General features: G+C 37.6%; 1 protein-coding gene across 4 annotated transcripts in view; it reads left to right on the forward strand.

Annotated features, from left to right (window-relative positions):
* The window catches only part of chl1a (cell adhesion molecule L1-like a), a 71,049-nt gene that overhangs the window by 33,109 nt on the left and 16,756 nt on the right, over window positions 1-21,184 (forward strand). For all 4 annotated transcript variants that reach the window (XM_079588776.1, XM_079588778.1, XM_079588777.1 and 1 more), the window contains exons 2-22: window positions 1,039-1,223; window positions 1,414-1,522; window positions 2,355-2,545; window positions 2,827-2,949; window positions 4,574-4,744; window positions 7,334-7,369; window positions 9,271-9,370; window positions 9,476-9,651; window positions 10,264-10,398; window positions 11,778-11,918; window positions 12,413-12,524; window positions 14,563-14,729; window positions 14,817-14,976; window positions 16,770-16,894; window positions 17,166-17,267; window positions 17,558-17,755; window positions 18,066-18,136; window positions 18,533-18,755; window positions 20,119-20,234; window positions 20,408-20,612; window positions 20,942-21,064. In XM_079588776.1, the coding sequence (XP_079444902.1) occupies window positions 1,142-1,223; window positions 1,414-1,522; window positions 2,355-2,545; window positions 2,827-2,949; window positions 4,574-4,744; window positions 7,334-7,369; window positions 9,271-9,370; window positions 9,476-9,651; window positions 10,264-10,398; window positions 11,778-11,918; window positions 12,413-12,524; window positions 14,563-14,729; window positions 14,817-14,976; window positions 16,770-16,894; window positions 17,166-17,267; window positions 17,558-17,755; window positions 18,066-18,136; window positions 18,533-18,755; window positions 20,119-20,234; window positions 20,408-20,612; window positions 20,942-21,064 (2,866 nt within the window). In that variant the 5' untranslated portion in view covers window positions 1,039-1,141. The remainder of the gene's footprint in view (window positions 1-1,038; window positions 1,224-1,413; window positions 1,523-2,354; window positions 2,546-2,826; window positions 2,950-4,573; window positions 4,745-7,333; window positions 7,370-9,270; window positions 9,371-9,475; window positions 9,652-10,263; window positions 10,399-11,777; window positions 11,919-12,412; window positions 12,525-14,562; window positions 14,730-14,816; window positions 14,977-16,769; window positions 16,895-17,165; window positions 17,268-17,557; window positions 17,756-18,065; window positions 18,137-18,532; window positions 18,756-20,118; window positions 20,235-20,407; window positions 20,613-20,941; window positions 21,065-21,184) is intronic.

Raw genomic sequence — 21,184 nt, forward strand, 5'->3', positions numbered from 1 at the left:
TTCACATACTTGCATACTTTTACTTGCTTGGTGCTTGGCGAGTGTTCATTTTAGGCATATTGGGGTGTGCAATATTGACAAAAAAAGTGATCTCAATGTTCTGCGAATTTGACTAACGATTATACGTCACCATTTTGGGTGTTTTTGAGCTGGTACCTTGACATGTCGATGCATGTCGTGGACTGCTACCTTCTGAGGTATGGAGATACAGTGGAGAAAATGGAAATACAAAAATTATATTTGCTGTCATCTCCTGTTCACCGTAAATATAAAAAGGGTCCGTGGCGGCAAGCGACTGTATTGAGTGAGTCAGTCATTGAGTCGTTTATCTGATTCATTCAGGAACGAAGCAGGTGGCTGTCTGCACCACATGACACCTGAACTAACCCTACAAGACTTATTAACCCTGACACCCTGCACATGACTTTATTGGTCACACCACATGATTTGAGGACAATTTTTTCAAAAATATTATTGTGAAGCAGTTTTGTTAAAATATACTCTCTTTTTTTTTCTCTTAGAAAAATTATAAAGTATTAATGAAGTTTTCTTTTAAAATATTTAATTATTTTAATGGGTAATTTTCTTCATTAATTAAGATATGTTGTATCAGCCTGGCATGTTTGACTTTATGCCCCCCCCCCCCCAAAAAAAAAAATCAGAATTGGTTTTAATACAGAAATTAAAAGCATCAAACAAATTAAATCATTGTATTCATGAATTGCATGTTTAATGTATTTTTAATTAAATTACTACATATGACCAAAAAAAAAAAAAAAGAATAAGCATCAAATCGTTCCTAGTTCCTGGATTTAAATGGAGGCTTTGTTGATGATTTGAATCAATATAATCTCGCTTTTGAGGTGAAAAAAAAAAAAAAAAGGATCTCACATGCTATTTATCCAAAATATTGTAAAACACTTTAGACTACTGGTTCAAAGCCAACAGCTCCTCAAATCTCCTCTCAGTTTCGCTGTAGAAGAATCTATCACAATTTGTTCTCTGTTCTGACTCTTGTAGTCTTTTATGTCTCTTTAGATCTTTTCCTTGGAGGAGTCAGTGAAGAGCTCTTGCTAAAAGAACAACTCCCCAAGAGTGTTTGTAGCTTTTGCTTCACATTTCTCCATATCTGCTGGCTGGGATGAAGGGGCTCAGGAGCCTTAGTGTCAGGCTCCTGTCGGCCTTCTTCTCCTCTACCTTTGCTCTTTACTTCCCTCCTCAAGGTAAGTACCAGGACAGTCAAATAGCTTTCGTACGTTTGTTCTTATCAGTGCAACAGTTCAACTTGAGGCTATGTTCATTATTCAGCACCATTACATGTTATTATCTAGTAAACCCTTCCAGATAGAAGCTTGCTTTTAGCATAAATGAGCATCTCAACAGCTCTTTTATCCTGTGACCGGTTTCCTGTAGTGGAGCAGCTGCCGACCATCACCGCTCAGACCTCGGGCTCTCTCATTGCATTGCCGTATGATGAGAACATCCTGTTCAAGTGTGAAGCCAAAGGCAACCCAAGACCTACGTGAGTGAGATGTCCTGCTTTTAATGGGTTCATTCTCTCGAAAATGGAAATTATGTCAATTGATCCACCCTCATGTTGTTCCAAAACCAGTTTGGTTGAGCTACGAAACACAAATGACATCAGATTTCTGTCCATCCATTTAAAGTCCGTTCACCCACAACTCTGTCGCGTCAAAATGTTACATAACGAGATCGTAAAATTAATCCATATGGATACCTCATAGGTTCAGAAGCTCAAACGTGCTGGTGTGACACGCGAGAATGAACCTCATTGGTTCTTGTGCGTTTGATCAAACATGCTTAAGTTTCCATTTGCCAAATGAGTGCACTCTATGTACATTCGGTCATCAATGTTTGTGAATAAAAGCCTAAAACAACATGAATGACATGAGAGTAAATTATGGCATAATCATGACATAGTCATTTTTGAGTGAACTATCCCTTTAAGGATGTCTGTGCAGACCGCTAAACTGGAGAAATATCCAAACAAAATTGAAACTTAACCAGTTCTTTGTGCAAAGTGTGAAGAAAATTAGGCGTGTAAATATTCTTCCTCTGTAAATATTCCTTTTTGTTATTAATTCTATGTATTTGATTCTCTTCAACAAATATAGGGACACTTATTTAAACAGAAAGGAGGTAAACAGAAAAAAAGAGTTGAAACTTGAATAATTTCTTAAATGACAGTAATAAGAAATGCATCAACTATACCAAGAGCTTTTCTTTCATTTTGATGAAACAATCTACTTTTTTTTTTGGTCCATGTCTAATAGGTGGAAAGAAAGTAATTAGTGTTGCTGAAAGTTTCCCGTTGTGTGATTTTAAATGAACAGGTACCGCTGGACAAAAGATGGCATGGATTTCGACCCACATAAAGACCCTCGGCTCATTAAAGAAGAAAGTAGCGGGACTTTTGTGATACCGAACAATAAAGATAAAGTGAAATACCGGGGAAAGTACAGATGCTATGCCTCAAACAAGCTCGGGACTGCAATATCAGAGGAAGCAGAATTTATTGTGCCTAGTAAGTCACTGCGCATACACATCCCGTCTCACACATTATCTTAGCTGCTAATCATAAAACGAATAGTAGAATTCCAGAAATTCTATTTAGAATTTCCTTGGATCTGTTCCAGGAAATTTGCATATTCCATGTGTCCCCTTGAGCATATCAAGCATGATGTTGCTCAACTTGTTTTTTTTTTTATCTTGATCAATAGTTTCAATAGTAGGCTTCCTTGTCTTACATTTTGGTAAGAAAGTGACTGCTAAGAATTTAAAAGTTGTTTTTGTGCTTGATCACAGTGGTACCCAAGTTTCCCAAAGAGAAGACCGAGCCAGTGGTGGTCACAGAGGGCGAATCAGTGGTTTTGGAGTGTAACCCGCCACAAGGGATTCCACCATGGCAGCTGTACTGGATGACCAAAGGTAATTCAACACTTTTCCTACACATCACGTTTTTTTAATGCACTTTCCTGTGAATTTCTTGTTAGTTTCAATATAACTTCTTCAAAACTCATCAGCTGTCACAGCTAACATTGTTTCTGATATGTCAATCAACACATTGGCCACAGAACAAACAGATGCAGACACATTTCAACCAACTGTATAGCATTTTTCTGGCGCCAGACTCCTAAACGCCTGCACTAATAATAGGCTTATAATGATAAACATGTTATTCTTCACGTTGTAAATGGTGAAGAATGCTGTTGATTAATACTTACTGGAAGCATGAGATATGTGTGTGACATTTGAAGAATTTCATCATTTCAGTCAAGCCAGTTAAAGAGTAAATTAGTCAATCTCAACTGGTCGCTGGTCGCAAAATTATCATATATAAGTAAACAAAAATGTCATTAAACAAACTTTAAGTAAACAATAAGGTACTCGAGGCTGTGGTGCATTTTGAAGAAGTCACGGCTGAAGGGCGTTGTTTGGCGCATGAAGCTGAGAGCCTGCAATGCCCTTCAGCCGTGACTTCTTCACGATATTACTAGCCTCGAGTACCTTATTGCTTTTATAAAACAGTTACCACATAATACAAATGTTAAAGTCAAACAATATGTATCAATGCAACTTTCATGAAGTAAAATGACACCTTCCTTCCGCTGGATAAAATAGTCCCTGACCGTGAATAGCAACAGAAGTTAGATTATTTCACCTTTAGATGGCGGAAAAGACCGTCTTTGAGTGGGTGAGTCAGTAGAGAAGACTTTTATATTGAAAGGACTGAAACTTGTGAACACGGAGAGGCAAGACACAACTGACAAATGAGTAGCGTGTCAAGGCACGGGAAAAACCCTTAACTGTTAAAATGGCAAGATATCGCAGCGGACAATATTAAAAATATAGGACTGACATGAAGGAAAATCCTATATTATCTACTGTAAATGCAGGTATAACCACTTACTCGATCTCTCACAGTTCTATACTCTATGATCAATATCAATGAATACAAACATCTATTTATGTTGCTAGGGGTGTTGTGTAGTGATACATAGAACCGTTGGGTGAAGCGGTCATAGCCGTGTTTTATCGTGAATCAAGGACGGGAACTAACCGTTTTATAAAATTGATTAAAATGATCATAATTTGCATAGGCATAATTGTGTGTGTGTGTGTGTGTGTGTGTGTGTGTGTGTGTGTGTGTGTGTGTGTGTGTGTGTGTGTGTGTGTGTGTGTGTGTGTGTAAATTTGACATTTTTTAAGCATTGAACCTCTAACTTTCATTCAATTTCTCTGAAGGAAACTTATTGTGTGTTTGCTTCTCAAGTAAATTGAACAATTTTAAGGATGTTTAGATATGTATACTAAAAAACAAGCACACAAATGTTTTTGGCAGTGTTATTACTGTACATGTCTTCACTTCTTGAGCGGGCGAGGTGTCTTAATCATGTTGAGCATATCTGAGCATTCAAAGCTCTACCCATGATGCCTGTTATCTGCTGTGCAGTCTGTCTGATGGGACTATTTCTGGGCGGCTTGAATGGTCGCCCTCTCAGATGTCCTGTTGCTCATGTTAATCTAACAATCCTCTCTGTATTGTTCTCAGATCTTCGGCACATTGAGCAGAATGAGAGGGTGTCCATGGGCCTCAATGGGAACCTGTACTTCTCAAATACACTGCTGTCTGACAGCCATGATGACTACTGCTGTTTTGCCTCCTTTTCCAGGATACGCACAATTGTTCAGAAACCCCACATGGTCCTGAAGGTCAAGCCAAGTACGTGCCAAGAATCTCTGTAGGGAGTCCAAGTAGCATGATATGGTTGAAAAAAAACTAAATAGAAATGAGTTTTATGCTATTGTGTGTATGCACTATGGGTTCGGTATTATTTTTTAATGTCTCTGAAAGAAATCTCTTGTGCTCACCATGAAAGGCTGCATTTACTTGAAATATTATTACAAATGAAAATAACTGTTTTATATTAGAATATATTTTAAAATGTATTTATTCCTGTGATCGAAGATGAATTTTCAGCATCATTACTCCAGTCTTCAGTGTCACATGATCCTTCAGAAATCAGTCTGATTTGATGCTCAAGAAACATTTCTTATTATTATCAATGAAATCTGAATGATATTTTAGTGGAAACAATGGTATATATTTTTTCAGGATTCATTCATGGATAGAAAGTTCAAAAGGACAGCATTTATTTGAAATCTTTTGTAACATTATACATATTTACTGTCACTTTTGATCAATTTAATGCATCCTTGCTGAATAAAAGCATTATTTTCTTTGAAAAAAAAAGTCATATAGTGAACAAATGATTTTAGGGATGAGCAAAAAAACATTTCGTAATCAACTAATCTTTCGAAAGACCTGCTATGCCGGTTTTGGGTCCTGTTGATTGACGTAGGACACATCCTTGCTTTCATAAACAGCTGGACGAAGCACAATGGGACGTGGCAGGGTTTTTAAAACTATAATTTAGTTTGGCACGTCGTCATGAAAATGCAATGAAAATGAAAACTGTGGGATGCACAACAACGGCGAAACAAAGTACACATAGATTAACAATTACAATTTTAAATTGACTCTCAGTAATTGTCTCTCAGGGCGTATTCACACTTTGTTTCAAAACCTCCCTTAGTTCGGTTCGTTTATACATAAATGAACACAACCATCGCGCTCAGATCCGCGCCAAAACATTAGCTCCGAGATCGCCGGAACGAGGTGTATATATTAATATAATTGATCAGTCAAAGCTACATTCATATACTGTTAGTGTTTGTGTGTCTCAACCTCTTTTTTTACAGTCTATGGTCTCAAAAGCCACAGATAAAGCCACTAAAAGCTTGCGGTGCAAACTTGTCAATCCATTGATGGATGACGCAGAGGAAATTGACCAATAAGAGGATAGTTTTACTCACATGTGACTTGCATAAAACACATTTTGGTACACTTTGAAATAGGGCTATAAACGATTAATCGCGATTAATCGTATCCAAAATAAAAGTTTGTGTTTACATAATAAATGTGTGTGTACTGTGTACAATTATTTTGTAAATATAAATACACACACGTTCATGTATACATTTAAGAAAAATGTGTTATTTATATCTAAAATATTTATAATTTATATATAATATAAATTATATATAAAGCTATATACAGTATATACATGCAAATATTTATTATATATACACAAGTATGTGTACACACACCTTTATTATGTAAACACAAACTTTTATTTTGGATGCGATTAATTGCGATTAATCGCTTACAGCCCTACTTTAAAATGTTGCGAAAGCGAACCGAATCATGAAGAAACTGCAACATTGTAACAAATGAAGTCCCTGTTTACTGTACAAAGCAAACGATCTCCAGGTCTGAAAACACCCTGAATTTATTGATGATGGTTGTAGATTAGTTCCAAAAGCAATGGCTGTATTGGCGATTCTTTAAAGTGAATGCAATTTATAGATGCACTTGGTTTTAGTGTATTGTCAGCATGCTGTGTTTTTTAGCATGCTTATAACAGTAATTGTTGGACAAACTTGCATCTCCATCTTAACCCCCATGAATGTCAACATGTACCCTGTATACTTTCTTAAACTTGACATACTTCCTCTACACCTACAGTACCCCTGTCTGTTAAACACTTTATTTCCCACTATTCAAAACTTATTTGCCACTTTATTCCCACTTTTCAAATATTTTCTTAACTTGTATTTAAAATAAATGCTACTCCGAGCTGATATACAATGAGAAAAGGGAGAAGAATGAACGAGTTAAAAAAATAAATAGCGGATTTGAACTTGGAGCAGTCGCGTCAAAAGTTAACACCACATTCCTTACTCTCCACACCACTGAATCGGTTGTCGGCAGGATTTCTTTTGTATTTTTATCTGGCTCAATCAGACAATGGTGCAGTTAGTGTAAATAAACAATCTAGGAACAAAAATATAATAATCTTTTTTTCTTTTTTTCTAAATCTGTTGTGACCAACCCCTGATTTTCCAGCACTGCTCTTCCAACCATTTTTTACAATCCAACCAATTCCTGATGGATAAAATCAAGTTCTGCTCTACGCTTTTTTCACTTAATATCCACTGAGAAATAAAGACGTTAATGCAGTATGTTTAGCACAGCTAAAAATATGAACACATATATATAAAATATATATATTAAAAAGTCTAAACCTAATTATTCTAATCAGTAGTTGGACAAGCACTCTGACCCATCCTTACTACTTTGTATTTGCATGCACCCATGTGTTTCTTTGGGCTCTTGTGCTATTCATTACCACTTGAATGTGCTGAAAATGCGAACACTTCTTTTTTTCTTCTTCTTTTTTTAAAATAGTAAATTCAAGCCAAGGGGAGGATGGCATCATGAGTGGTAAGTCACAAATATAAGAAAGTCAAATATTTTGTAAAATGTGTATCAAATATGCAACAACGTTCATTTATCTTTTTTAGGGCTTTGTGCCGCAATAAGTTTCGAATAAGGCTTCAGCACTAGTTTGTCAGCTATTTCTATAGTTCAGACTGTGTGTACCAGGCACGGCGCCAGGATTCCAGTTTTGGATGGGCCAGACCAATTGTGGGTGGGCCTTAAATTAAAAACGTTATCCAATCACTGTTAAACCGAAATAAAAATTACTGACTAGTATACTGTTATATTATCTGTACGTATACATGATATAGATTTTAATAGCTTCTTTAAATATTTTGTAGCATTGTTAAAAAGTTTCGGTGCATAGGACGGAGCGATCCGCGATCGCTCTCCTTGGTTCTGATCAAGAAGAGCGCTTTGGAATCTCCATTGCGCATCACCTGGTCTGTGTTTCCCGATAAAAGAAAAAGCGGTGTTCTTTATAAATGAAGCACTTCAGAAATAGTTGAAATTGCATTTATCAGGACTCATGGGATATTATAAAAAATAATCTAAACTAATAGCCTATATTTAGATTGTAAAAGAGGTCAGGAATGTAATATTTCCCCAAAAAATAGTTTAGTTCTGCTCGTATAACATAATTTTGATCAATGTTTTATCAACCAATTGCCTGTATTTAATAAATAAGAAGCAAATATACAGTGTAATGCACTGGCACGATCACTTGCGTTGTAGACTACGTGAAGGGCGCCGAAACTTAGCTTGTGCCTCACAGATTTGAGAAATAGGCTATCTATTATAATTATAGAAAGCTTGAAATGTCTACTTTTAAACGAATATATATATATATAAAAAAATAAATAGGCTAGCCTACTCTCTGATTATGTAGCCCTAATCCATATGAATCCTAATCAATTTCTCTCTGGCGTTCATGGCGAATCCGCATCGTCAACTTCATCTTAGCAGCGACACAGAAAACACTAGTTTATTAATAAGCAATTAAATGTCTCCTTGCTATTTTATACACATTCATATTGATTACTTTTATCGGTTCTTTGTGGCAAGCTTCCGCGTGCGGTCGTGTGCTTGAGTGCGGCTAACAAACGCTCATTATCCTGGCTATATGGAAGCTTAATGTTTTAGACAGAGATATATTTTTGCCGTGGTCAGTCACTCACAAGTGTGGTTTATCAATACCAGGGGTATTTTGTAAAAATGTAGAAAGACTTCAGTATAATTTCACTTTGAACTTAAGACTGCTCATGTTTCGACCCCGTCAGTTGGTCACGAAAGTAATGTAATGACGTCTATTCGCCCTGGTTCCCTTAAATTAATATAAAGGGGCGATTTGTCCACTAATGGCTTAAATGAACAACTACTAGTCGACTAGAATTTTTTTTTTTTGTCAGAGGCCTTATTCCACATATTTTCGCAGGCCATGCTGGGTTGAGCGAGCGACCCTGCGGAGAGCGAGCGGAGTGGAATATTCAGAGATAACCAGCTTTTTAAATTTGTTTTTAAAACTAAACATTTAGACTATTTTAGCTCAAATTATGAGCTTATTGGCGATTTTTTATAATTCTTGACAAAATTAGAAATATGGGGAAAACATTTTTTGAAGCAAAGTTTTGGGTGGGCCTGTTGAAAAGCGGGTGGGCCTAGGCCGTGCCTGGTGTGTACTAGAGTTTTCTTCAGTTTGAGATATGCACTTTTCTAAGAATATCTGACTGTCGCTTTACAAAGAAATAATGGCATGTTTTCTGAGAATATATTATATCTTGCATCATGATTATATTTCTTACCTCTTTGGCCCATTTTTCTTATTCAGAGATTTCAGACCTAAAGGTAGGTTTCTTTTTTTATGTCCATGTCAAGGCTATTTACCATAATTTGTCCCCATTCAGTTCAGGAGAGGAAGCCGAACATTTTGGTGCCCTCCAGTCATTCAACGACATACCTAAAAAAAGGAGAAGAGCTGGAGCTGGAGTGTATCGCAGAAGGACTGTGAGTTCCCTTCTCTATGGCCAGTTAGTGCTTACATACACACCACAGCAGCAAAGCATTTCCACTGACAGAGAGTGACAGCTATTCATTTTGGACTTTTCTCAGGCCTACACCGAAGGTAGAATGGATATGGGATAATTTACCGAAGCGCTCACTTATCAAAAACTTTGGAAAGGTTCTGACGATACCAAATGTCACAGAACTGGATGAAGGGAAATACATGTGCAAAGCCAAGAATGTTCTTGGTAAAGCTGTGCATCATTTCAACGTTGTTGTGGAAGGTATGTTAACATTTAGAAGGTCTTAAGCCTGAATTGTATTCAGGTATTTGATGATTCTCAGTTGGTCAGTAAACCTTTTTGACAAAAATAAATCTTCTAGAAAATTTAAAAATGCCTGAGAATTTTAAAATTATGATTTCCAGTTGCTAGAAATTGCTATGGTTCACTGCAAACAAAAATGTTTTTGTAAAGTAAAATCAACTTGGATGTTTAAGTCATTTCAACTTAAATTACATTAAACTGACTTAAATTAGTTGAATCTTGTATAACTTAAGACATTTTCAACTTTTTGTATGAGTTGATGCAATGTAAAAAAAACTTATTGATTATATAAATTAATATAATATCAATTTCTACAGTGTATTAAATTATTTTGAATATCATTATCCAGTAATCACACAAAACTAAAGAGTCTATAAATATATATTTAAATAGTCTGTTTAAATGTATGCAGTTTATATGAAATCTGTTATATATATTATTTGTATTTGTAAGATAAGATCATCAACACTAAAGAAAATTGTGAAATCATGTCACTTCCACACACAGGGGGGCAGTATTGCTCTAAGTAGGAAGTTGCTTTAATCCGTATTCATATGTTGTGTGTCTCAGAGCCGCCCAGCTGGCAGGAGGAGCCGGTGAGGAGTCAGTTAGCAGAGATTGGATCTGACATCAACATCAAGTGTTCTGCTACGGGAAAACCACAACCCACAATCACCTGGAAGAGGAACGGCCAGCCCCTTGATGGTGTGTTAAACCCCCCCACCCTTATCATGCCCATTTGACTGAATATGTCGGCTCAAAGCCACTGCCAAATGCAGTGCAATTACTGGCTGTGTGAACAGTCTGTTGTTCCTTTTTTTCCCCATCATTTAGACTAAACAGCGGTGAAAATGTGGCCACTACTGTATTTATTACATGCTCTTGTAAAATATATATCAACAGTCAATAGATCAGTACATAATATACAGCGAAAGTCAATGTTGTTTCTTCCAAATATATATACCTCACAAGTTTATTGTTGCTATAAGGATATGAAATTATTACAATATAGACAACTCTCTGGCTAGTTGTATCGCTTTTTACTATTTGAGATATTTCTCAGATACTTTCAAGTCTTGGCTATTGAACATTTCCACTGTTATTGCTCCCCAAAATAGCAATCGCAAGGCATTTTGTTAAAATGTCTAAATAGAATATTTGCACTATTTGGTGGCTTTTCAGCCAAATGTAAACCTTTATGAAACACAAAAGCAAATAAATATCAAACCATTGTTTTATAGTTGGGGTCAGTACGAAAAAACGAAGAAGAAATTAACACTTTTATTCAGCAAGGATGTATTAAATTGATCAAAAGTGAAAGTAAACCCCACTAAAAAAAAAACTTTACCAAAATCTATTTATTTCATACTAAGTATACAACAAATCCATTACATATAGTTTCCACTGTATCACAATCAAATAAACTTAAGTATATCTATAGTTGTACCTCATCACTATTTTTGGATATCTAAAGTACATTCAGTACAAAATTAGTTGTTCCAATTTAGCAGACTTTAAGTATACCAATTTAGTATACCAAAAGTACAATAGCAGGGTATTTATATTAAGTAGGCTACACAAATATGTAAATGTATTTGTAGTATACTTAGCATAAAATAAATGTATTTCAAATACATTTTTATATATTTATTTTTCACTAGGGAAGACATTTATAACGTTACAATCCATTTCTATTACAAATAAATGCTGTAAAGAATCCTGAAAAAATGTATTACGGTGTCCACAAAAGCTGTTTCAACATTGATAATAATAAGAAATGTTTATTGTGCAGCAAATCAGCATATTATAATTATTTCTGAAGGATCCCGTGACACTGTAGACACTGAGAATTCAGCTTTGCCATCACAGGAATAAGTTACATTTTAAAATATATTAAAATAAAAACAGGTTATTTCAAATTGTAACAACATTTGAGTATTTTTTGTTCAAGAAAATGCAGCCTTGGTGAGCAAAATAGGCGTCTTTCAAAAACATTGTACAAACCCCAAACTTCCGAATGGTAGTGTGACAACTAGCCCCGCGTTCCTCCTCTTGAGTGCCAATTCAAGTTTGTTTCCCCGCAGATTTCCCTTCTACCAGTCACGAAGTGCTTGATGACAGAATAATCATTCTCAGAGCGGAGGAGAGAGACACTGCAGTGTACCAGTGTGAAGCCTCCAACAAACATGGGACCATACTTGCCAATACGAACGTGCTTGTCATGAGTGAGTACTTCACTTAACTGTAAACAACGAAAATCGTATTGCTATGTTTAGAATGCAATAATAGGTCAGGTACAACCCACATCATTTACATGTATCAATTAATCATAGCGCCAGAAGAGAAGATTGTGGGTCCTCATTGAAGTTTTCTGGGCTTTGATTATGATATGATTCTCTTGCTGACATGTAATGGCTTAAGGGTTTCAGCAGCTGTTCATTCGTAATTGACATAGAAGACAAACATAAAACGTGTGCGCGCGCGCGTGCGTGTGTGTGTGTGTGTGTGTGTGTGTGTGTGTGTGTGTACAAGTACTTCAGTCTCTATTTTCAGTTTGTAGCTCTGGCAGAAGAAGACAGCACTTTTATATGCTAATAGATTTTTTTACAGTTTAATTTCAGGAGTGTGCCTCGGTTTCGTGCGCCTCGGCCATATGCCACACTGGCTGTTTGATGTTTGTCTGTGTGAACTTTTGACTAATGGTCTGGCTTTCTCTCAGATCATCCTCCTTTGATTCTGACACGGAATTATCTGGAGTACGCAACCATGATAGGCAAGAGTGTGATTATGGACTGCAAAGTCTTTAGCTCGCCACCTGCCGCCCTTAACTGGTGAGTTTGGTATCAAGCGTTGTGATTCTAACACTGTGTCCTAACGTGACGAGCCACAAGTGAGGTGTCTCTTTTCTGATCTTTTGAAGTTTTTGTCCTAACCAACTGTGACGAGTGGTGCTACATTTTGTTTGTCTCTTGGTTTATATATCTGTAATGAGGAGCACACTGAAATCTTGTTGAATCTCGTTGAAAGTGTACAGTATGTATATTAAACCTCAAACTTGGACGAGGAGAGACTGATTGTCGAAGAATCGGATATTATAGGACAAATTCATCAAATTGGACAAGGTAAACCATGAAAACCATGCCATCCAGTGAAGCATCAGGGAAGTCATGTAAATACGGTCATATGTATTTCTAGTTTTTACGCAGAGAGAGAGCTGCTCTGATTGGCTGTTTTGTGATTGATTGATTGTGTCATGCACTATTTTTGTTTAAAAACTTTTTTGTCTTCACTGAATATAATTTTTTTTTTTACGTCACACATGGTTAGGACATAGCCTGGAAATCCATACCTAAATCAATGGGCGTCGACTAATGAAAATCGGCCAGCTCGAGGGACGGCACCAAGCACGACCAATCACAACAATACACAGTCTAAGCCGTATACGCTTAGCTACCAGCGGAGCTAACTGGTAGATTAGACTCTTGCCGTATCCGGTCGGCAAAACGACAAAAAACGACCGTCTTCTGTTCGGAAAAAGACCGCTTCTGTTAGAAAAAGGCAAGTCTAAATCTTTCATTGTAGCGCCCAACGCCGTTTCAAACAACTGGTGTTCATCCATAGCCATCTTGCAATGTTTACTAATGACTTCGACGTCACAGAGCTGTCATCATCTCGCCTCATGGCCGCTGCCCGCCTATATCAGATAACCCGATGTGATTGGTGCAGCTCAGATACAAAGGCATATTTAATGAGCATCATTACTCGACACCAGAGTAACTCGCTGAGCAAATTCAACTTGTGCTCTCGCGAGAACTCTGGATTTCCAGGATAGTTAGAACATGTGTACGAGTGCTAATTCAATTGATTATACATATCATTGAAAAATATTTGGGCCTATATTTAAGATTTATAGATTTGAATAAAATCCAACGCATTTGGATATTTCACAGTTTTAACAATCTTATACAGGGTTCCTACACATTTTCCATTTCTAAATTTCATACTTTTACAGACTCATGTCTAAGCCTCTGTAGATTTTCAGACCATATTTAACACAAAATGGTTCATACAGCATTATTTTCAGCATTATATTTCGTATATAGTTCAGTCATCTCTAAATATTTTTTTCCATTGATTTTCTCATTGTGACAACATACAGACCGCCCCCCCTCCCCCCAAAAAAAATCCGGTCGGTGAAGCAATCAAGCAATAAAAATCAATCAATCAAGCTATCAAAATCTATCAAAACCAATCAAGCTATCAAAATCAATCAAAATTAATCAATCTCAATCAATCAATCAATCAATCAATCAATCAATCAATCAACCAACCAACCATTCAAAATCAATCAATCAAATAAAAATAAATAAATAAATGTTTTAATTTAAAAAAGACATGCAGATGCGCTGGGACACATATGTATATATAGAATCTTTTTATTTATTTATTATTATTAAAAACGACTTCTCAATTAACACTTTTTTAGATGCAAAAGGATTTTATTCCCGGGTTTTCCTCAGATTATGGTAAATGATTGCACTGACTGCAGACCCAATAGGGTCAAGTGAATTTAGTGAAGGAAAAAGGGACAATATATTGAGAAAAGACACTGCAAGATCTATAGCCCTTTTGAAATGTCTGTTCTCTCCAGGGGATCCTCCTTTTGCACTCATATTTATGCTCTTTTCTTCTTTGAAAAGTTTCCTTTCAAAAACCTTTGGTCAATTTTGAAAGTCGTGTTAAAAAAAAAATCTAGGCTACATTGGATTCGGCTTTATCAACAGAGCATCTGTAGTCATTTCAGCAAAGGCCCTTCCCATGGGCCCCTATTTCAGAAGAACTGTGAAGAGTTCAATGTTTGTTTTGTAGGAGAAGAGAAGACCCAGAGGGCTCCGTAGATGGAGAGAGATATTCTCTCCTGAAGAATGGCTCCCTGCAGATTCACAAAGTGGAGATGGAAGATATGGGCCAGTACAAATGTTCGGCAAGCAACTCTGAGGGCACCGCCAGCATCACCACTGAACTTTTCATCAAAGGTTAGCTACCTTCCTTAATCAAACCAAACAAAAAAAAAGCTTTCTGTTTGCTGGTCATTACTGAAACTAAAGGTCTGCTGTTGATAGATTCAACTAGAATCGTAGAACGTCCTCAAGACATAAAGGTCATAAGAGGATCTATGGCCGAGCTGGAGTGCCAGGTGGAGTGCGACCCCACCCTCAGAAGACAGCTGGAGATCTTGTGGATGAAGGATGGGATAAATATCCTCTCCAACTTCTCAGAAAAGTGGGTGACCTGTTTTCCCCGGAGTAGAATTCATTCTCCATTTAAGCAAATCCTCGTTTCAGAAAGGGTTGCGCAGTCAAAACAGGAAGGATTAGCATGAGCCATGCCATTTTTGAATTTTATTTATAGTTTTATCAGTGCTGGAATCATGGATTAAGCACTTACACTTTGTAGTCGTGTAACAGAGCGGAGCTAGATGTAATTGTATGCTTTTATCAGTAATAGAGCGCTTTTATTGGGGAAATGTCTCTCTTGAAAATCAAAAGGTACTCCAGCTAATGAGCAGGAGCTTGTAACTTCTTTCTACTAGGATGCCCAGCAGGATCTTCTGTGTAGATGCAGTGTAATACTGTGCCAAGTTTAGTTTTATTTGCTTCGAGACAAATTATGTTTGCATTTTTTACCTCGGGTCACCAATTAGCAGGCTGTGATTCAGATCCACACCCCAGATTAGTTCCGCAAATTATTTTTTATTAATTAAAAGAAATTGTAGACAAAAACACACAGAACAGAACAGAGCTGTGCATTGATTGTCATGACAACATTTAGCGCCGCTCTTATTTGGCATTTCATACAGAACAAAAGCCACAGAGCCGCCTGCCAACCATGTCTACACCATCCTGCGACAAACTAGATCGCTTCCATTATAATCAATGGAGACGTCTAAATTATAAGTGGCTGCTTCATTTGACGGATGCCTGCCTGGTTTCTATTTCTACTTTAGCCACTTTATTTTTCCAGGTCTGCCTGAACATTTGTATTTTGTGGGAATTGATTGCTTTGAATTTTGCTACGAGGTTTATTTGCAGACTTTCGTGTGATTCAAAGTCAGTAAGTCTCTTAAATTATTACGATAATTTGACCTTTAAGGATTAAAAAACAAGGATAGTTCAGGTTGTAAAATGTCACGTGGTGTGACTCCCTAAAAAATTATGACTATTTATTAATTATATTTATAATCATAATATTAATACAAAATATATACAGTTTTACCATTTTACCTTTTTTATATATAATAATTTTTAGATTCAAGGTTTAAGAAAAATATGGTAACATTTTAGTTTGGGGACCAATTCTCACTAGTTGCTTATTAGCTTGCATATTACTAGCATATTTGATCTTTATTAGTACTTATAAAGCACATATTAATGCCTTATTCTGCATGACCATTCTACATCCCCTAAACGTAACCACTACCTTACTAACTACTTATAAACAGTAGAGTTTGAGGCAAACATAGTTAATAGTGAATATGTGGTCCCCAAACTAAAGTGTGACCGAAAATATTTATTACTTTATACTTAGTTACACCAAACAATTTTAGAGGAATTAAATGTAAACATTTGTTGAAAGTTTGTAAAAGTTCTTTGGAACCATATGAAACCAACATAAAGTGTACATTTCCAAGAACTTGGCACATATTTTTAACTAGCGTTTTACAAGATTTTTCTTGGATCTTGGACACGCTTATATGGCAACAATTGTTGACATATACAACCATTGTTTCACGCCTTTTGTTTTAACATTTACTATTGCTGCCAACAAATAAATATGCAATAAATATCCCTGGAATGCATATTGCTTATTTAATTTCATAGCTATACAATATATTGGCTCCTGAAACAATGTAAGATTCATTGTAAAGGAAATTCAGAGACTTGGAACTACTACATGAATGAAATAATTGTGAGCCTGATGTCTCATTAATGAATTCATAAATTGAGAAATGTTAATTACAGCTAAAACTATTATTTTGATACATTGATTGTGAACCTCTTTTGGGTTATTTGCAGATATTTCACAGATGATGGAATTCTCCAGATTGTCAATGTGAGCAACAGTGGTCAAGGGAAATACACCTGCATTGTTCGAACATCACTGGACCAGGACACAGCTTCTGCATACATAACTGTGTTAGGTACGATTGAAGGACCTTTGGAGACTAGACTGAATGACTAGATTGTGTTGTTATGTTCATATATTACTTTAACACCACAATAATAGACCTGCTTGGAAAAATAGTGGTGCAGCAATCTCCACAAACTGTTAAAACACAAAACACAGTGGAAAAGATCATTATTGCACCAGTTATTTCTTGAAGCGATTCTGCTCCTCTTGCTAATGGTCTTCAGATACAGTTATTTTGATATGAAGCTTGTTTATAGTCTTGTGTCTGAAATGTGACATAGATGTCCCTGATCCACCGGTTCAACTGACGCTCACTGATCTGAAAGACCGCAGTGTGAGGCTCAACTGGGCGGCTGCTGGTGATCATAACAGTCCCATAACAGGTAAAACTCATCTAAAAAAAATGTTTACTGTGATGTCAGGGTTACAGAACAAATGCAAAACGTTTCTATTGGCGTACCCTTTCATGTGTAATGGTACACATTTTCTGTGCTTCTGAAGTAGGCTTTTGCTTTAAGCAAAATTTCTCTGAAGTAATTTTCATGGACGTTGCTCATTCTCATACATTGCTCTACAATATTTCAAGGGGGCTCCCACTGGGGCTGCACCACAGTGTATTGAGAGCATGCGCTTTGCATATTCAATGACAGCTGTGCTCTGTTCCTGTGATCAGAGTTCATCATCCAGTATGAAGAGAACCACTGGGAACCAGGGACGTGGAAGGAGCTTCTACGAGTGGCTAGCAGCCAGTTCTCAGCCCCCTTGACGGTCTACGGCCACATTAACTACCAGTTCAGAGTCATCGCTGTCAATGCTATAGGGAGAAGTCATCCCAGCATGCCCTCCGAAAGATATAAGACACCTCCTTGTGGTAGGGATACCTGTGATCCTTTGAGACTTGCTTTTGTAACATGTTTCCATTCCATCTTGGCTGTCCTTGGTTGACCTTGGACTTGTTTGAAGTGCCTGTCTCAGTGTCTTTGTGGGGATTTACCCTGAGAAAATTATACAGATGTCTATAAAAGCTCCATAAATTTTAATGCTCTTTTAAGCGAGCGCTGTCTCGAACTATCAATGACTGCGTGCTCGTCATTATGTATGATACACTTTGGCAGTGTTAGAGGGCAATGGTATTATTGACTGAGACAGATGTTAAATAATTCATATTCACATTTGTACAGCTCCCGACAGGAACCCAGAAAACATTAAGATTGAGGGTCACCTGCCACATCAGATGGACATCAGCTGGGAGGTAATAAAATGCAAACAGCATTGTCAAACAATTTGAATGCATATGCATATATGCATGGCTTGAAGCAAGAAAAAGGCAAACACCCTCACGCAAACAGAACGAAATGTTCCTGGAGCTCCTATGAAGTCTTGAGTTTTAAAGCCATAGCAACTTAATTTGCACTGGCAGTCAAGTATATGAGCAAATCTCCATTCACGAGCCAATTGATGCTTTATTTATGAGTCAAAATTCCTTCAGATTGCAATTCTGATGGAAAGCCAAGCGAGGCACCCCGGAAACTATCCCACGCCAAATTTCGCAAACCCATCAGCAAATGCCTCTTGCACTCTTTTCAAATGTTCCAAATGCTCAGTAATGTTTGCAGTGCACTGACCCACTTTTCCCTTTAATCGCCAGCCGCTCTTGCCTGTGGAGCACAACGGTCCCGGTCTGGAATACAAACTGAGCTACAGGCTCATGGGTGTCGAGGACAGTTGGAAAGAACAGATGGTGAAGAGACACTCATTTGTGGTCCGAGACACCCCAACGTTCGTCCCCTACGAGGTCAAGATCCAGGCCTTCAACCACCACGGGTGGGCACCAGAACCCGAACTGGTGACTGGTTATTCCGGGGAAGACTGTGAGTGTAACAGCTCGTTAATGCATTCATCTCACAGTCGTGTGACACTGCCACGATAAGCCAATAATAAACACTTAAGATAGGAGATTAGTTGGGAGAGTGGTTTAATCCACTCTTTACCAGGATCAGTCATTTCTGCTGAGCTTTTACATTGTGCTTTTAGGGATCAGACATATTCTTTGCCAAACACTTATGTGATTATCTTTTGTTTTATTCAATTTTCATATTTTCCATGCCCTTGTCTCTATAGTCGACATTTGGCATTGTCTAGAGGATAATGCAACAGGTTGGGCTGATTTTGTCCTTGTTATTCCTGCATCAAAAAGGTTATCCCTTTTATTCCTGTTGCAAAGTGCAGAGATGCAAACTTGTCACCTTTCAGCTAAAATGGTGTCGTTTCTGATTCATGTAGAACCGATGAGTTTTGAAAAGCCACAGAACTCCTCAGAAATACTGCTCCACAAGAACCCCATCACTGCAAGCGTGCATTTTAAATGCAACAAATGCAATCATCTTCTCAAATTTGTAATGAGAATCAGGGCTTGACATTAACACCCACCAACCCGCCATCACTCATACTAGCCACTTTGGCGGATTGAATTTTATATATAAATTTTTCAGTTGAAGTCTTTTAAAAAGGCATCTAAAACAAACTAAGTTCAATGTAGTGTTGTTAAAAATATAGATTTTTCTATATCGACACCGCTTCCAATACATTTTCCATAGAATACACGATAACAGCTGCGCTTTCTCGCTCTCTCATCTCTTAGAGTTGACACAAAAACCCGCCTCCCCTCCCTCACTCGTTTCATTTGCTCTGTATGAATATTGCTGGTGTTACAGGGCTTTAATTTCGGTGTGGGATTGCACATATTGCGCATAATTTCACTTCAATCCAGCAGATTTTGTACTCACACCCAAAAATGCCGCCTCTCAACGCTTAAACAGTCAAATACACTGAAAATAATGTCAAAATGCCTGTCTTGGCGAGTATTCACGTAAACGTAGTCAGTTGTGTTGAGAAAGAAAACTCATGCGTAACAGTATAATAGATCAGTGCGTCAGGTCTTAAAGTGACATCAGCCTAATATACGTGCTGCCAAATTATGACCTTTTATCGCCCCATATGAGTTTGCATCTCTGAAAGTGCCTTTCCCATGTACCCTCATTTCTCTGCGGATAGCTTTGTGTTAGCATGTGCGCTTTTCCTGGAAAAAGTGTGTCTAATGTGTCATCCAATTACAGTCCATTTTCCCTCCTCTGTGGCTTTAGTTGCTTCAGGAAACTTGTGTATGTGTGAATTTGTGAGATGTTACCCTCTTGTTTAGCCTTAAACACTTGTGCGTTCTGTTACCAATTCTAGTGCCCTTGGCGCCTCCTGAGGATGTATCTGTGGAGGTGTTGAACTCTACACTGCTGAGGGTCAGCTGGTCACCAGTGCCTCAAACCGCCCTGAGGGGCCATCTTGGAGGATACACTGTGAGTTCCTGACCCTTCTAGCTCAAAGGCCCTGTGGTGCTGATCAATGAGCAACTAACAAGCTGTTTATAACAATTAATAGACTCCACTTTTGCGTTTTCTCTCTTTCTGCCTCTCTTTGCACTTCTTATATATCTCATCAACACCCTCTTCCTTCTGTCTTTTGCTCCCAGGTGCACTGGTGGCGAACTAAAAGTCTGTTGACCTCTGAGAGTATCCCCTCAGAGAGACAGTCTCTCAACATCCCTGGAAACAGGAGTCACACCATAGTGCCGGGACTAAAGCCATTCTCTGAATATAACCTGACTGTCAACGTCTTTAACCGAAGAGGGAATGGGCCCAGCAGCAGTTCCGTCTCTTTCACAACTCCACAGGGAGGCAAGAACTCTTTGACAGTAGACACGTTTTAAAATTAAGTGGTTTGAGTGTTTGCTTAGTTCTTGTGTGGATTCGGTTGAATTTTTCACATTTTGTTGTTCACACACGGTCCATAATGTACTGCTGAACATTAGAAGAATAATTTACATAGAAAGGAGGCGTGAAAAGATTGACACTAACAAAATACGATGCAATGCTATTTCAGCAGCAACTCAATTGCAGAATAAAGATGCGGGTTTTTGCACTGATCACAAAAGTGGTGCATGTTTTTAATGAGTTTCCAAGTTTAATGTACATACTGACCAGTAGTGCCTGACATCTTCCCACAGTTCCTGAGAAACCTTACAACCTGAAAGCTACAAACTTTCAGAAAGACTCCATCAAGTTGGTGTGGGCGCCTCCACTCGAAACCAATGGGTTTCTCAAAGGATACTTGCTGCAATACCAGACAGGTATGACACTCGCAGATTTATCTCCTGTTACAGCATCTGTCTAGATCTTTATACTGCCAAATTTGGGGTCAATACATTTACATGTTTTAAAAGAAGTTCACCAAGGCTGCATTTATTTAT

The sequence above is a fragment of the Phoxinus phoxinus genome (genome assembly GCF_949152265.1).
Source record: "Phoxinus phoxinus genome assembly, chromosome: 18".
Classification (NCBI taxonomy): domain Eukaryota; kingdom Metazoa; phylum Chordata; class Actinopteri; order Cypriniformes; family Leuciscidae; genus Phoxinus; species Phoxinus phoxinus.